Source organism: Salmo salar, chromosome ssa13, assembly GCF_905237065.1.
Source record: "Salmo salar chromosome ssa13, Ssal_v3.1, whole genome shotgun sequence".
Lineage (NCBI taxonomy): Eukaryota > Metazoa > Chordata > Actinopteri > Salmoniformes > Salmonidae > Salmo > Salmo salar.
In genome coordinates, this window is record NC_059454.1 from 82024498 (window position 1) to 82042110 (window position 17613).

The 17613-nt window shown below is 40.3% G+C and overlaps 1 protein-coding gene and 1 long non-coding RNA gene across 6 annotated transcripts in view; one reads left to right on the forward strand and one right to left on the reverse strand.

Annotated features, from left to right (window-relative positions):
* LOC106567891 (uncharacterized) overlaps positions 1–96 on the reverse strand; it is an 8035-nt gene extending 7939 nt beyond the window's left edge. The window contains exon 1 of the long non-coding RNA XR_001320191.2: positions 21–96. This is a non-coding gene — a long non-coding RNA (uncharacterized lncRNA). The remainder of the gene's footprint in view (positions 1–20) is intronic.
* Positions 1–15273, forward strand: part of LOC106567890 (brain mitochondrial carrier protein 1) — a 15625-nt gene extending 352 nt beyond the window's left edge. Inside the window, exons 2-10 of one of the 5 annotated variants that reach the window (XM_045692261.1) lie at positions 404–502; positions 2892–2950; positions 5067–5205; positions 6873–6967; positions 8607–8692; positions 8876–8971; positions 9225–9349; positions 9526–9739; positions 11156–15273. In XM_045692261.1, coding sequence (XP_045548217.1) covers positions 5126–5205; positions 6873–6967; positions 8607–8692; positions 8876–8971; positions 9225–9349; positions 9526–9739; positions 11156–11197 — 738 coding nt within the window. In that variant the 5' untranslated portion in view covers positions 404–502; positions 2892–2950; positions 5067–5125 and the 3' untranslated portion in view covers positions 11198–15273. Of the gene's footprint in view, positions 1–248; positions 503–2891; positions 2951–5066; positions 5206–6872; positions 6968–8606; positions 8693–8875; positions 8972–9224; positions 9350–9525; positions 9740–11155 lie in introns of those variants that run through there. The other 4 variants (XM_045692260.1, XM_014137751.2, XM_014137752.2 and 1 more) reach the window with 4 other exon arrangements.
* The last annotated feature ends 2340 nt before the right edge of the window (positions 15274–17613 follow it).

Below are 17613 nucleotides of genomic sequence, written 5' to 3' on the forward strand. Positions count from 1 at the left end.
CAGATAGGACTGCGACTCACCTCTGTATTTTAAAAGTTGAACTGGTGTTAGCGTAGTATCAGATAACATTACATTGTGTCATCTTGTGGTGAAAATATGAATGACATTGCTGTCATTCGCGTGTTCCTACACACAGTGATGTGGGCGGGGAATGAAGCAACCAAAGCCAATTGGAATCCTTTAAATGTTGATTGACTTAAATTGCAGCCAATAGCAATTCTCAATATTTGTGATGGCTAATTTCATGACTCTTTGAGAGAGGCGTTCCTTTCCGGCGCAATATTCTGTGATGCTGATTGTATGAGCTCTCGGGGAGTAATCAAATCAGGTAGCACAATGTTACATGATGTACGATTACAACAATTTCTTTATTTGTATTTCGGCGGCCTGCTGTTGTTTTTAGCAGGGCTCCATCACGTAGAAGCGGCGGCCACCGAAATGACCAATCTGAACTGGAAACCGTTCATCTACGGAGGGATGGCCTCTATTGTCGCAGAATTCGGTAAGTGATGCACCAAACCATTTCACACTATTTTAATTTAATCATGCATTCATTTTATTATTATTTTACTCACACACATTTAAGACGTATGTTTAGCTCCATCACATTGAGAAACACTGCGAGATTTGCATCAGTCTCTCTTCTTGAGTGATGGCGAAGGCCCTAAATGATGGATGCTGCATCAAATGATTAATGATGCTACTCCATTGGAGTAGATCTACAGTGATGCAATTGTGTGCAACCCCAAGCAATTATAGATTTACTTAGATAAACCAACTTAAATGATACCGCTCCTTAGAAAAAATGTAAAACAATGCAACACACCTATTTGCTGAAAGCAATCATGTTGGTTTGCATTGCAATCAATGCATTGTTACTCCACCTCATTGTATTGAGATAATATATATACCCTGTGATAGTAAACCCTGTGAAAGTAATCACCTCTTCCGCTTTACTTCAGTATCATATCCCCTAATCTTTTGAAGGGGCTTGACAATTAGATCATTACATTAATTACGTATGTATGTATGTATGTATGTATGTATGTATGTATGTATGTATGTATGTATGTATACACTGAGTGTACAAAACATTAGGAATACCTTCCTAGTATTGAGTTGCGCCCCTTTTGCCCTCAGAATAGCCTAATTTAGTCTGGAAATGGACTCTACAAGTTGTCGAAAGCGTTCCACAGGGATGCTGGCCCATGTTGACTCCAATGTTTCCCGCGGTTGTGTCCAGTTGGCTGGATGTCTTTTGGGTGGTGGACCATTCTTGACACACACAGGAAACTGTTGAGCGTAAAAAACCCAGCATTGTTCTTGACACACTCAAATAGTTGGACACAATGCATTTAGTTTTTGGCAGACTTTTAAAGCCAGAATGGAATGTTTGTTAGTAGGTGAGCCTGAGAACGAACTACCATACCCCATTCAAAGGCACTTAAATATTCTGTCTTGCCCATTCACCCTCTGAATGGCACACATACACAATCCCTGTCTCAAGGCTTAAAAATCATTATTTAACGTATGTGTGTGTGTGTGTGTGTGTGTGTGTGTGTGTGTGTACACATACATACATACAGTACCAGTCAAAAGTTTGGACACACCTACTCATTCAAGGGTTTTCTTTACTTTTTACTATTTTATACATTGTAGAATAATAGTGAAGACATCAAAACTATGAAATAACACATGGAATCATGTAGTAACCACAAAAGTGTTAAACAAATCAAAATATATTTTAGATTCTTCAAAGTAGCCACCCTTTGCATTGATGACAGCTTTGTACAGTCTTGGCATTCTCTCAACCAGCTTCATGAGGTAGTCACATGGAATGCTTTCCCAAGAGTCTTGAAGGAGTTCCCACATATGCTGAGCAATTGTTGGCTGCTTTTCCTAAACTCTGTGGTCCAACGCATCCCAAACCATCTCAATCAGGTTGAGGTCGGGTGATTGTGGAGGCCAGGTCATCTGATGCAGCACTCCCATCACTCTCATTCTTGGTTAAATAGCCCTCACACAGCCTGGAGGTGTGTTGGGTCATTGTCCTGTTGATAAACAAATGATAGTCCCACTAAGCGCAAACCAGATGGGATGGCGTCTCGCTGCAGAATGCTGTGGTAGCCATGCTGGTTAAGTGTGGGTTGAATTCTAAATAAATCACTGACAGTGTCACCAGCAAAGCACCCCCACATCATCACACCACCTCCTCCGTGCTTCACGGGGGGAACCACACATGTGGAGATCATCCGTTCACCTACTCCATTTCTCACAAAGACAGTGGTTGTAACCAAAAATCTCAAATTTGGACTCATTAGACCAAAGGACAGATTTCCACCAGTCTAATGTCCATTGCTTGTGTTTTGTTGCCCAAGCAAGTCTCCTCTTCTTATTGGTGTCCTTTGGTAGTGGTTTTATTGCAGCAATTTGACCATGAAGGCCTGATTCACACAGTCTCTTCTGAACAGTTGATGTTGAGATGTGTCTGTTACTTGAACTCTGTGAAACATTTATTTGGGCTGCAATTTCTGAGGCTGGTAACTCTAATGAACTTATCCTCTGCAGCAGAGGTAACTCTGGATCTTCCTTTCCTGTAGCGGTTCTCATGATAGCCAGTTTCATCATAGCGCTTGATGGTCTTTGCGACTGCAAATATTCCACCTTGACTGACCATGTCTTAAATGAATGATGGACTGTCGTTTCTCTTTGCTTATTTGAGCTGTTCTTGCCATAATATGGACTTGTTCTTTTACCAAATAGGACTATCTTCTGTACACCACCCTTACCTTGTCACAACACAACTGATTGGCTCAAATGCATTAAGAAGGAAAGAAATTCCACAAATTAACTTTGAACAAGGCACACCTATTAATTGAAATGCATTCCAGGTGACTACATCATGAAGCTGGTTGAGAGAATGCCAAGAGTGTGCAGAACTGTCATCAAGGTAAAGGGTGGCTTCTTTAAATAATCTTTGTTTAACACTTTTTGGTTACTACATGATTCCATATGTGTTATTCCATAGTTTTGATGTCTTCGCTATTGTTCTACAATGTAGAAAATAGTAAAAAATAAAGGGAAACCCTTGAATGATTAGGTATGTCCAGACTTTTGACTGGTAGTGTGCCTACAGTGCATTCGGAAAGTATTCAGACACCTTCCCTTTTTTTTAATACATTACAACCTTATTCTAAAATGTATTTATAAAAATCTTAATCTACACACAATACCCCATAATGTCAAAGCGAAAACAGGTTTTTGGAAATGTTAGCAAATTTATTAAAAATAGAAAACATATACCTTATTTACATAAGTATTCAAACCCTTTCCTATGAGACTTGAAATTGAGACCAGGTGCATCCTGTTTCCATTGATCATCCATGAGATGTTTCTACAACTTAATTGGAGTCCTCCTGTGGTAAATTCAATTGATTTGGAAAGGCACACCTGTCTATATGTCTGTCTATATAAGGTCCCACAGTTGACAGTGCATGTCAGAGCAAAAACCAAGCCATGATGTCAAGGAATTGTCCATAGAGCTCCGAGGCAGGATTGTGTTGAGGCACAGATCTGGGGAAGGGTACCAAAAAATGTCTGCAGCATTGAAGGTCCCCAAGAACATAGTGGCCTCCATCATTCTTAAATGTAAGACGTTTGAAACCACCAAGACTCTTCCTAGAGTTGGCCACCCGGCCAAACTGAGCGGCCTTGGTCATGGAGGTGACCAAGAACTCGATGGTGACTCTGACAGAGCTCCAGAGTTCATCTGCGGAGATGGGAGAACTTTCCAGAAGGACAAACCGTCTCTGCAGCACTCCACCAATCAGGCATTTATGGTAGAGTGGCCAGACGGAAGCCACTCCTCAGTAAAAGACACATGGCAGCCCGCTTGGAGTTTTCCAAAAGGCACCTAAAGGACTCTGACTATGAGAAACAAGATTCTCTGGTCTGATGCAACCAAGATTGAACTCTTTGGTCTGGAGGAAACCAGACAACATCCCTACGGTGAAGCGTGGTGGCAGCATCATGCTGTGGGGGTGTATTTCAGCGGCAGGGACTGGGATACTAGTCAGGATCGAGGCAAAGATGAACAGAGCAAAGTACAGAGAGATCCTTGATGAAAACCTGCTCCAGAGAGCTCAACAGCTCAGACTGGGGGGTGAAGGTTCACCTTCCAACAGGACAATGACCCTAAGCACACAGCCAAGACAACACAGGAGTGGCTTTGATACAAGTCTCTGAATGTCCTTGAATGGCCCAGCCAGAGCCCAGACCTGAGCCCGATCGAACATCTCAGGAGAGACCTGAAAATAGCTGTGCAGCGACGCTCCCCATCCAACCTGACAGAGCTTGAGAGGACCTGCAGAGAAGAATGTGAAAAACTCCCCAAATATAGGTTTGCCGAGCTTGTAGTGTCATACCCAAGACTACTCGATGCTGTAATCACTGCCAAAGTTGCTTCAACAAAGTACTGAGTAAAGGGTCTGAATTCTTAGGTAAATGTAATATTTCCTTCTTATTTTGCAAACATTTCTAAAAACTAGTTTTTACTTTGTTATTATTGGGTATTGTGTAAAAACAATTGAATCCATTTTAGAATCAGGCTGAAACGTAACAAAATGTGGAAAAAGTCAAGTGGTCTGAATGCACTGTATATTATATTTGTGGATGATTTTACTTCTGCCAAATGCCTTTTACGTTTTTGCGCTTTAGACCATTGCGCTACATTTTTGTCGATTGAATAAGCGTACAAAAGTATTAAAAAAAAGCAAGGCTACTTCCTGTAAAACGATGCAGCACTTGCATAGCATATTATTAGCTGACCTAATGCCGCATTCCCGTGCTAGTCGGAACTAGGAAATTCAGAAATTTCCAACTTGCTAACTGGTTGTAATTATACACGTGCCATGTTTTAAAGAATCAGCAAGTCGTACATTTCTGAGTTTTCTAATTCCGACTAGAATGTGAACGTGGGATTAGTTACTGTGTGTCATCTGAACTTTCTTCATTGATCTCTAAACAAAACAATGTTGTCATGATGTTGTCTGTTGTTCTCCCCCTAGGTACATTCCCCATAGACCTGACTAAGACGCGGCTGCAGGTGCAGGGCCAGTCCCAGTACATGGAGGTGCGCTACCGGGGCATGTTCCACGCCCTGTTCAAGATCGGCAAGGAGGAAGGCATCAAGGCACTGTACTCTGGGTGAGCAAAAATAATATGGTTTAAACATGTTATACACTATAGAAAATAACATATTACATTTTACCTTTATTTAACTAGGCAAGTCGGTTAAGAACAAATTCTTGTTTTCAATGACGGCCTAGGAACTGCCTTGTTCAGGGGCAGAACAATTGATTTGTACCTTGTCAGCTCGGGGATTCGATCTTGCAACCTTCCGGTTACAAGTCCAACGCTCTAACCACTAGGCTACCTGCCGCCCCACATATTATGGCGTGCTATGTTGGAACATATACTTGCAAGTGAGTCTGCTCTGAAGTTGCACCTTTGGGCAGGTGAAGTTGCACCTTAGATCAGATGACTGCCTGGTGCGTATGAATATGAAAACACCATGAACACTGCATAGCAAAAATTCAAAGTGGTTATTGTATTCCAGATGCCTGCTATCATGGCTAGGATGAGGACATAGAGGGCTGTCATGCCATGTTTACAATATACTTTTGTTGTAGATGATCATGTTAAATGATATGCCATACATAACCATATGTTAATGTTCATGCTGTTTGCACAGTGTAATGCAACCTCATGCTGGATTTGTGGCAGTCAGTCTAAATGTAGTCCTTGGCCCTACTTGGTACTGTATGCAGAATTGTAGTAATCTTCTGCAGTTTATCAGAATTGATAATGTCAATGCTCAATGCTGGTGACTAGAGAGATTGTTGCAAATGTCTCAGTGCGTTGTTCCCTTCAGTGAATTGGCAAACGTTTTTACAGACTAAACAAAATATGTGATCCATACATGGTATTCACACATTACAGGACTACTGTAGGGAGGCAAGAAACTGTCAGGTCAGCTTAAGCTCCTGGCCTGAGTATGTCAACATCCAGGACACAATGTCCAGGTCTGAGTTCTTAGAGGAGGCTTAGGTCAGGGACTAACAGAATAGAAAACAACATCTTAGCTCAAAGGTGCGTCGGAGAAGCAACAACTGAACAATGGTACAAGTGATTCCTATGCTGCGAATTGGACTTGCAAATTCAACATTTTTGTTTTTTGTCAAAGCATGACTTTTCAAAGGTCTATGTGGCCAAATGGGTGAACTTGTCAATAAATGTTTAATTTGTAAGTATACACAGTGTCCGAGACTCTCTGTTCTACCATTGTGGAACATGGAATCAAACACAATATTTTTCTTCTTAGAACACAGTTAGATCATTATCATGTAAACCACTATCCATTAATCTAAATAAACTCTACTAGAACCTTCTCTCATTTTCAAGGATAATATCAACATTTGACCTCTGAGCTACTGACATGGAATCTGGTCTTGTTTGTGAGAGGGTGACCTTTGACAAGGGAAGTGGGCAGGATCTTTAGCACAACCTAGGGGCGAAGTGCTCTTCTTGGCTGTGGTTTTTATCAGGGAACTGCTTTTGAAATCCAGTACCTGTTAGGTCATTCTGCTCTCAGGGAGTCTGAACTAGTCTGATGACAACAATAGTCAATAGTGTGCAACCTAAACAAGAGTTGATTTAGGGAACTGAGCTCCACAGGTAGAATACAAATGCCTTCCAAAGTCTTGACAGTCCTGATGGCAAGGTAATGTGAAAATTAGGTAGAGTGCCTCTTCACTTGTTCATAGAAGTGACATTCCCTGATATTACTTCTGTCTTTCTCTTTTTCCGTGCAGCATCTCCCCAGCTCTCCTGAGGCAAGCCTCCTACGGGACCATCAAGATTGGGACATACAACACACTGAAGAGGTTATTTGTGACCCATCCGGAAGGTGGGTTTCAATGACTGTCCCCACTGCTTTCTATCTCACATCATATTCTCTTTGTTTGCTCCACCCATATAGCTCTTGATCAAATACCGAACTCCCAGCCAAATTCATGTTAGGGACTGACATTCCAAATACTCATACCAGGACAGGACAGTCACCCCTTTACAGCCGTGTGTGTGTGGGGGAGGAGGAGGAGGAGGAGGAGGAGGAAGGAAGAGGTTAGCTGGTCAACCTGAAAGGGTAGAGGGGACAGCAGTCAGCACTTGATTTTACTTCACCATATACTGTTAATTTGCACACACAAAGAAACAACAGGGATTTAAATAAAGCCTGTAATTTTCAAATAGACCATTGTGCTGATTTTTCTGAAGATCAGTGTTTTGTTTCCAGGCCTTCCAGTAGAGTTGACAGGGCATTTTCTCATACCCTCGTCAGCAAAAATAACCGCTGGGGAAAACCTTTCAAATACCTGTCTGGACAACCTGCATTTGCACAGATGGAGAATGCCTAACTGCTGTCACTAATGCCCAATCTAAACAGACGACTGGGAGCCTCCATGACAAGAGGGAACAAATCTCCTCCGCTGTCTATCAATAGGTTTGCATTACATTAACCGGCGTCAGCATGTATCCCCATATCACAGGAATCACTTTCCACTGAGAGACTATCTGTATTTACTGTACAAACAATTACAATATTATTTGAACCCCTGCATTAGAGAAATGGACCAAACGAAGTCTGACAGGGGATCACCTAGTTAGTAAAGGAGCTGATTTTTTTCTAAGATTTAGTAAGGATTAGGGTTAGTAGGGAGTGGGGACTGGGTTTTATTTGTGATTGTGTGTGTTGTAAACAGAAGACCTCTGCTGTTGTGCTTCTTCACTCTGCATGCCTCACTCTGCCAGGATGTGCCACTGTGTTTTGAATGCTTATTTTGATACAGGCTGTGGTTTGCCTGGTGTGGTGGTGGTTGGGCTGGGAATCCAGTGCCCGTTCTCCTGCCATAGTGAACGGTGCCAGGACCACACTAACTATTGGTCACATTGATCAAGGTTTCACTGTAACTATTGTTCTTAACTTGATCCGTTCTTTTTTTCCTGCGCCTGTGTCACACCTACTTCCACTGTAGATTTGTTTTGTTTGCCGGTGACGAATAATCTCTTGTCCTAACCCCAACTGTCATAACTTCTAGTAAATAAATGAAGGTCCCCATTCCATTTCAAACCTCGTACTGTAAGAGAGACAGGGTGCAGTCTCAATCTGTCCCATTACGGTAGTGTATCAATAATACAGTAGTGGTATGTTTTGAAATGGTGACAAATCCAAATTGCAGATAGATGTAGTTGGTAGTCATTTTTTACTTGTGATAATGTATAGGATAATGTCTCTCTGTTTTTTCTTTATGTACATGTAGGCTTTCTAATTCTCATGATTCTCTGTCTGGAGTTGAATTACTGCATGTTTGTGTTGCTCTTTTAGATGTTATGTTCACCTTGAAATAATAGATCATTTGCAAATCTTGTTGTTCAGAATTATAGCCTCTTGTTATTACGTGGGACATACTTCTGTCTTTCTAGCATTTCTCTCTCTCTGTGTGTGTTATGTGGAGGAGTAACGGGCTGTCCTGTGTTTGCCCTGACAGATGAGACCATGGTGATCAATGTGTTCTGTGGAGTGGTGTCTGGAGTCTTGTCCTCCTCTCTGGCCAACCCCACTGATGTCGTCAAGGTAAAAAAAAAAAGTATTTTAAAGAAGATCTAGATACCGGACATTGCAGATAGAAATGTCATGAATAGAACTGATGTGATTCCTTTTTGTGTCCGAGGCAGGTTTGTTCTATAATAGATTTTTATCTGAACGTTCCACAACGTTCTGGCCTGTTGAACACAAGCCCTGATGTTCTGTGTTCAGATCCGCATGCAGGCCCAGGGCAGTCTGTTACAAGGCAGCATGATGTCCAACTTCATTAGCATCTACCAGACAGAGGGAACCCGTGGCCTGTGGAGGGTGAGTGGTCCTCTCTCTGTCAGAACCTATCAAACAGTGGCTCTGATCTGTCCTAAACTACCCCCATGTACTGTGTGGTTGGGACAGCAGTAGTAGGTGAAGTATATAGGCATACTGTTGTTATGATTTCGTTGTTGTGGTCTTTGTTGTTGTGTAAGATGGTGACCAGTGAGAGAGAGATGTTTTTTTAGGCCATCTGAAGACCGTTGAGTGACTGGTACTCGCAGATTATTTATATTGTTGTCATCCTCAGGGCGTCATCCCTACAGCTCAGCGGGCAGCCATCGTAGTGGGAGTGGAGCTTCCTGTCTATGACATCACTAAGAAGCACCTCATCAAGTCTGGCACCATGGGAGACACCATACTCACACACTTTATGTGAGTTTAAACATCAATATTGGATAATGCATCTATAGAAATACTATTTGTTATTCCGTATGTACCGACATGCTCTCTTTAAAAAGATTTTATATTGAGTGTGCATATTACATTTTAGTGAGTGAGCATATTACACCTGAACCTCTGGCTTCTCCCACTTCTGTCTCTTCCTGCAGTTCCAGTTTTATGTGTGGCCTGGCGGGGGCGCTAGCCTCCAACCCAGTGGACGTAGTGCGGACACGTATGATGAACCAGCGAGTGCTGTCAGGGAACCCCATGTATAAAGGCACGCTGGACGGAGTAATGCAGACATGGAAGAACGAGGGATTCTTTGCCCTCTACAAGGGCTTCTGGCCCAACTGGCTGCGGCTGGGGCCATGGAACATCATTGTATCCTTTCCATCAGTGGAATCAAAGTTCAAACCCACTGTGTTGCCAGCACTATGATCCAAATAACTGAACCATCCGAACACCTCTCATACTCACTCCCTGCATTTACATATCGATTTCTGTTATCAGTTCAGTTTTGCTTCAGGTCATATTGAGTATTTTAAACTGTCTGGTTTGAGCCCTGAATTCTGATTGGCTGACAGTTGTGGTATATCAGACGGTATACCACGGGTATGACAAAACATTTTATTTTTACTGCTCTAATTACGTTGGTATTACGTTATAATAGCGATAAGGCACCTCGGGGGTTTGTGGTATATCCCAATATACCACGGCTAAGGGCTGTGTCCAGGCACTCTGCGATGCATCGTGCATAAGATCAGCACTTAGCCGTGGTATATTGGCCATATACCACACCTCCTTGTGCCTTGTTGCTTAATTATAGACATTGTAGAGCACCATTCCTAGCAGTAGAAGGCGCCAAATACATGCACCGAAGCAAAATATGCAAGGATAGAACATTGTTATATACTGAACTAATATATTAACACATGCAACAATTAACGGTTTTACTGAGTTACAGTTCATATAAGGAAATCGGTCAATTGAAGAATTCATTAGGCCCTAATCTATGATATCACGACTGGGCAGGGGCGCAGCCATGGTGGGCACAGGCCGACCCAGTGGGGAGCCATACCCAGCCAATCAGAATAAGTTTTATCCCACAAAAGGGCTTTATTACAGACAGAATACTCCTCAGTTTAATCAGCTGTCCGGGTGGCTGGGCTCAGATGATCCTGCAGGTGAAGAAGCCGGGCTGGCGTTGTTTCACGTGGTCTGCGGTTGTCAGGCCAGTTGGACATACTGCCAAATTCTTTAAAATTACGTTGGAATGCGGCTTATGGTAGATAAATGAATATCCAATTCTCTGGCGATAGCTCTGGTGGACATTCCTGCAGTCAGCATGCCAATTGCACGCTCTCTCAACTTGAGACATCTGTGGCATTGTTGCGACACAACTGCACATTTTAGTGGCCTTTTATTGTCCCAGCACAAGGTGCACCTGTGTAATGATCATGCTGTTTAATCAGCTTCTTGATATGCCACATCTGTCAGGTGGCTGGATTATCTTGGCAAAGGAGAAATATTCACAAACAGGGATGTAAACATTTCTGCACAAAGGTTGGGAGAGAAGCTTTTTGTGCAAATTGACCATTTCTGGGATCTTTTATTTCAACTCATGAATAATGTAATCAACACATTTTTGTTCAGTATATTTACAGTGATATTGAATAATACCAAATGATAATTTTATTCAGTAAAGTCTTAAATGTATTATGATCATTTTTGTATGAGCACAGACAATATATACTTCAAGGCTGCCGTCATCTGTTGTCCTTAACCAGAGCTATTTAGTTCTTCATCACGTTTGAGCAGCTGAAGAAACTCAACTTGTAGTTGGAACAGGAAGTGGACACTCCATCGGACTAGATGTAGGGATGGGCAACTCCAGTCCTCGGGGGCCGGAGTGTTGTCCCACTTTTTCCCCATCCCTTGCAAACACAACTGTTTAAGGCCAGGCACCATACCCTATTGGGGATTTTTTTTTTTTTTATCTTAATCATATCACAATCAACTTTTCCTAGTTGACTGTAGACAAAGTTTTGTATAAATGTTTGAAATATTAAGATCTGCAAATGAGGTAATAAGTATACATATTTGCATACCATACAAATTCATTTTTTATAGATGCTGGATGAATTCTGCTTAAATGTTTGTTTCCGTTTAAGACACTCCAGGACCAGACCTGTCCAGAGCAGATTCTGGATAAACTTTTTCTTTAAAATACTAAAGACTTGTACATTAAAATGCATTTTTTTTTGTGCAATTTTCCAAATGTTATCTAGAATTAAAAAAGGTTACACATCAACAATTCCCCCTTGGGCAAGTCTGGAGAATTTATCTAAGGATAACTACACACAATTTGAATGCAGATGCTTCTGAAGCTGAGAAAAATAAGTTGGCGGTGGGAAGAGTCTGACTTTTGGGAAATGACAGGTAACGACAAGTACACTGAATTAAGAATAGCAAAAGCCTATTTAGACAAAATCACCATCTCTTCAAAGTAAGTTATTAAATGTAGTCCAGTTTGTAACATTCTATGAAATGAACTTCAAAATTGTGTAATTCAATTCACTGAACTTTAAAATGATTGTCCATTTTTAAAGTGGTTAAAATGCATAATGTTGACGACGGTAGTATGATCAACTAAAGAAAATATACATTAAGCAAGTTTGACATTTTTAGGTTTGCTTCTTGGAAATACTAAAATTAATGAACCAAAATGCCAACAAACCTCAAAATTGATAGGTAGATGCAAAAATGCCACTTCAGCCTGTGGTGCCTGGCCTTAAACTGAAGATCATGATTTGTTGATTATTGGAGTCCGATGTGTTAGCTTGGGCTAAAGTGTGACACCAATCAGGCCCCCGAGGACTGGAATTTCCCATTACTGGTCTATAGTGTGTTGGAGAGCGGGAAACCCCACAACACCCCAGCCCATGTGTCAAACTCATTCCACAGAGGTCTGAGTGTCAAGGTTTTCGCTCCTCCCTTGTACTTGATTGATGAATTAAGGTCACTAATTAGTAAACTCCTCTCACCTGGATGTCTAAGTCTTAATTGAAAGGGAAAAACAAAAACCACTAGGCCAGGGTTATTCAACTCTTACTATACGAGTCTGCTGGTTTTCTGTTCTACCTGATAATTAATTGCACACACCTGGTATCTCAGGTCGAAATCAGTCCCTGATTAGAGGGGAACTATGAAAAATTCAGTGGAACTGGCTTTGAGGTCGAGAGTTGAGTTTGAAAACACTAGGCCCTGCATGGAATGCGTTTGACGCCTCAGCCCTTCGTCCTTGTTACATTCACAATCCCTCCCTCTGTCACACAATCTATATGTCTGTGCATGCTCATCTAAGTGTTATTTTAGTTTTATTTGAACATTTAATAATATTGATAGTATAAAAAAAAAACATTTAAAGTTATTAGTTGTATTATGTTTTTTTAAAACACTTCTTCATACCCCTCAACCACCCTTGAGGCCTCTCCTAGCAGCTCAATCTTAGGTTGTAGCAGAGGACGGAAGCCTGTTTGGGCCATAAGGTATTAGCTATGTACGTTGCCTGCCAGCAATCTTAGTGAGGAGGACTATCCTGGGTGGAACGGGAACTGGAGATCTACTTGAGCTTATTTAGAGAGATGTGGAATTGGCCTCTGATTGTGTCTGACCTAGTTTTTAACCACAGACGTGCAGGAAAAATACAAATGTTTTGTGTAATTTCAGCCAGAAAGTAGCGCACACGAGCCAAAACTGGTTCTGAAAATTGTGCACAGTTGTGTACGTCAACTATTTTGTATATGTTCCATCCTGAAATTGAAAAAAAATCTTCCTGCAATTCGTATGATATGTTACGTATCCCAATTCGTACAATATGTTACAAATGTAAAGATCTGGTTCAATCTCTTTAAATGTTTAGAATTGTCGTTTTACCTGTCTGATCTGACGTTTGAATAATCTATTCACTGTTTTGGGCAGCGCTAGCTAGCAGAGGATGCATGATGGGTTAACCGGGTTTTTATTTTCAAATCATTTATTCTCAATGACTTACCTTTTTAAGAAAAGGTTACAATAGATTCTGTTTGGTCTGTTAGAGGAACTCAGGACAAAGCTGAGACTGTATCTGTATGGCCAATAAGATGAGATTGGGGACTCTTTTGTCATTACTTGAATGCAGTCTGTTGTTGAACCAAAGCCACCAGTTGTTCCCTGAAGAGTGAATGCTTTCTGTGCATTTCACTACAAAACCCCCCGAATACCTGATAAGTTGTTGGCGCACGCACAAATTCTACTGTAAAAAAAACGTCACTTTTCGTCAAAAGGTAGTAGAACTATTGAAAGGTTTTAAATTATGTAATTTTCCTTTGCCCTCTCCATGTCCCCTGACCTCTGTGTGAAACAGAGATATGTTTTTTCTTGTCCGGAACAAGCATAGCAGTGGAAGCAATTAGGACATTTCTTGGACCTGCCTGGTTGTCATGGTGATTCCCATAAAAGTACATTATGTACATGTATGGACAGAGAGACACACGTGAAGGTGGATACACCATATTGTGACAGGCATTTCTAGCTTGTACATAAAGTTACTTCAGAGTACTTGCTTTTTGTTTATATTTTGAGGTTTGAGTAAAGCCCTGAATAGAAATGGCCTGTAGTACTAGGATATGGGGGCCGTAGTGCCAAAGTGTGCATGTACTGCACCGCTGTTGTAAAGCGCTGTCCCTGAATAGGTCAGTGTTGGCTAGGTACCAGGAGAACTGCACTGTTACATACTTACTCAAGCCTTACACTTTACTTTCATAATCATGTTTCTAATTTCTATGATGCCTCTTTCTGTGCCTGTTGTGTTTTTATTAGAATGACAAGTTTTGTTGTAGCATTTCCAGATCATGTATATGGATATTAGGTGTGAGAGATGTAGGTGTTATGTACTGTGTAATTAATTGAAACCGACGTCCTGTTTTCTTTAGGTTTGATTTTTACAGATCATGCTTACGGACGGCAGATGGCCTAGAGGTTAGAGTGTTCGGTCAGTGACCGAAAGGTTGCTAGTTCAAAGCCCTGAGCCAACAAGTTGAAAAATGTGTCTGTACCCTTGAGCAAGGAACTTAGCCCTAATTGCTCCATGATCGCCGTTGATAATGGCAGACCCTGGCCGTGACTCCACTCTCCAAGGGTGTCTGATGGGGAGTTGGGAGATTTAAAAAAAACTATCACAAATGAAAACAAACTTGTACATGTGTGAAATAGGACAATTATAAGCATTCATTTGTTGTTTCAGCAGTCATGTTTTAATAAGCCGTCCTTTCAGCGTTTTCAGCTTTACCATGATGATGTGTCTTTATCATGATGATGTAATACTTTTTTCCCACAGAGAATATTGTGTGGGTTTCTTTCCTTTTAAACACATCCATTGTTTGTTGTTTGTGTGGAAGAGACTATTATATTGGCTAATATATTTAGGCAGATTTATTGAAAAATATGAATGAATAACTTTTATTTTTATTGGATCGAATTTCTTTCCAAAGCTTTATCTATTTTTTAAATAACCTCATGTTTTCCCATATGAACTTAACAAAGAACACTTTCTTGAAGTCTTGAACTTGTTTCCCCTTTACTCAAAAATGCAGAGTATGTTATGTACTTATTTTTCTCTAATTGCTGTTCTTTTATAATGATTATTGGACAATTATTTCATTTATACAACCCATATAGTTGGCTCCAGCTGAATTCTGGTAACCACAAATTGATTATTACTTTGATATAGATTAATACATAGTTGGGTGATCAGTACATTTTCAGTTCATTCACTTCAGGGAGTGATTTGAGTTTCCAATTTAAGGATAGAAAAAACCCTAATTGAAAATGGATTCAATCATTGTATTGGAATTTCAGAATTGACCAACCCTGAATCCAATATGCTTTCTCTTCATAATCCTGTCTTTCTTTTTATATCATGAAAATGACAGTACAATGTTGTCATTCAGCTGTTACCATTTGACTCCTTAGACTTGCCTTACTGTATTGTTATACAGTTCCTTCAGAAAGTATTCATACCCTTTGACTTATTCCACATTTTGTTGTTACAGCCTGAATTCAAAATTCATCTACACCCAATACCCCAGAATGACAGTGAAAACACATTTTTTGAAATTATTGCAAATGTATTGGAAATGAAATACAAAAATATCTCATTTACATACAGTGCCAGTCAAGAGTTTGGACACACCTACTTATTCCAGGGTTTTTCTTTATTTTTTACTATTTTCTACACTGTAGAATAATAGTGAAGACATCAAAACTATGAAATAACACATGGAATCATGTAGTAAAAAAAAAGTATTAAACAAATCAAAATATATTTTATATTTGAGATTATTCATAGTAGCCACCTTTAGTGTGAGCAAAGCTGTCATCAAGGCTAAGTATTCACACCCCTGAGTCAATACATGTTAGAATCACCGTTGGCAGTGATTTACAGCTGTGAATCTTTCTGGGTAAGTGTCTAAGAACTTTGCACACCTGGATTGTACAATATTTGCACATTATTATTTAAACAATTCTTCAAGCTCTGTCAAATTGATTGATCATTGTTAGACAGCCATTTTCAAGTCTTGCCATAGATTTTCAAGACAATTAGGTCAAAACTGTAACTAGGCCACTCAGGAACATTCAATGTCGTCTTGGTAAGCAACTCCAGTGTATACTTGGCCTTGTATTTTAGGTTATTGTCCTGCTGAAAGGTGAATTGGTGTCTGTTGGAAAGCAGACTGAACCAGGTTTTCCTCTAGAATTTTGCCTGTGCTTAGTTCCGTTCCTTTTTATCCCCCCAAAAAACTCCCTAGTCCTTCCTGATGACAAGCATACCCCTAACATGACCACCATGCTTGAAAATATGAAGAGTGGTACTTAGTATTGGATTTGTCCCAAACATAACGCTTTGTATTCAGGACATAAAGTACATTTCTTTGCCACATTTTTAGCTGTTGTACATTCGTGCCTTATTACAAACACGATGCATGTTCTGGAATATGTTTTATTCTGTACAGGTGTCCTTCTTTTCACTCTGTCATTTAAGTTAGTTTTGTGAAATAACTACAATGTTGTTGATCCATCCTCAGTTTTATCCTATCACCTCATGGTGAAATCCCTGAGCGGTTTCCTTCCTCTCCGGCAACTGAGTTAGGAAGGATACATGCATCTTTGTAGTCACTGGGTGTATTGATACACCATCCAAAATCTAATTCATAACTTCACTGTGCTCAAAGGGATATTCAATGTCAGATTTTTTTTTTACCTATCTGCGAGGCATCTGCGAGGCATTTTACCCATCTGCGAGGCATTGGACCTCCCTGGTCTTTGTGGTTGAATCTGTGTTGTATGTGTGGGGTACAAAGACGAGGCAGTCATTCAAAAATCATGTTAAACACAATTATTGCACACAGTGAGTCCATGTAACTTATTATGTGACTTGTTAAGCACATTTTTACTCCTGAACTTATTTAGGCTTGCCATAACAAAGGGGTTGAATACTTATTGACTCAAGACATTCCAGCTTTTTATTTTTAATTAATAAAAAAAAATGTCAAGCATAATTCCCCTTTGATATTATGTGGTATTGTGTGTAGGCCAGTGACACAAAATCTACATTTTAATCCATTTTCAATTCCGGCTGTAACGCAACAAAATATGGAAGAAGTCAAGTGGTATGAATGCTTTCTAAAGGCATTGTATATTTTGACGACAGTAAATCGTATTTATTTCTGTTTTCATGGTTGTATTCTCTACTGCTGGATGACTCAGCTGGCTGGGACACTGTTTGGTCTCTGTCAGATCTTTTAACCTGTCATATTACCTGGTCATGTGCACTTTGGTCAAATGTCTGTCGATAAAACTGTATTTGCAATCATATTTATAATCATTTTGCTTGTTTAGTCAATTGATTGTATGGTTGATTAATTATGTGTAAACTATTTTCAGTTATGAATTGGATTTGGCTTTGTATAAATAACAAGAATGTACACTTCCGAAATAAAATATATCCACTGATGGTTTTGATACATCCATCAGTGATCTATTTAAGCAATAAGGCCCGAGGGGTTGTGGTATATGGTCAATATACCACGGCTAAGAGCTGTTCTTATGTAAGACGGAGTGCCTGGACACAGCCCTTAGCCTGGTATATTGGCCATATATGACAAACCCCCGATGCGCCTTATTGCTATTATAAACTGGTTACCAACGTAATTAGA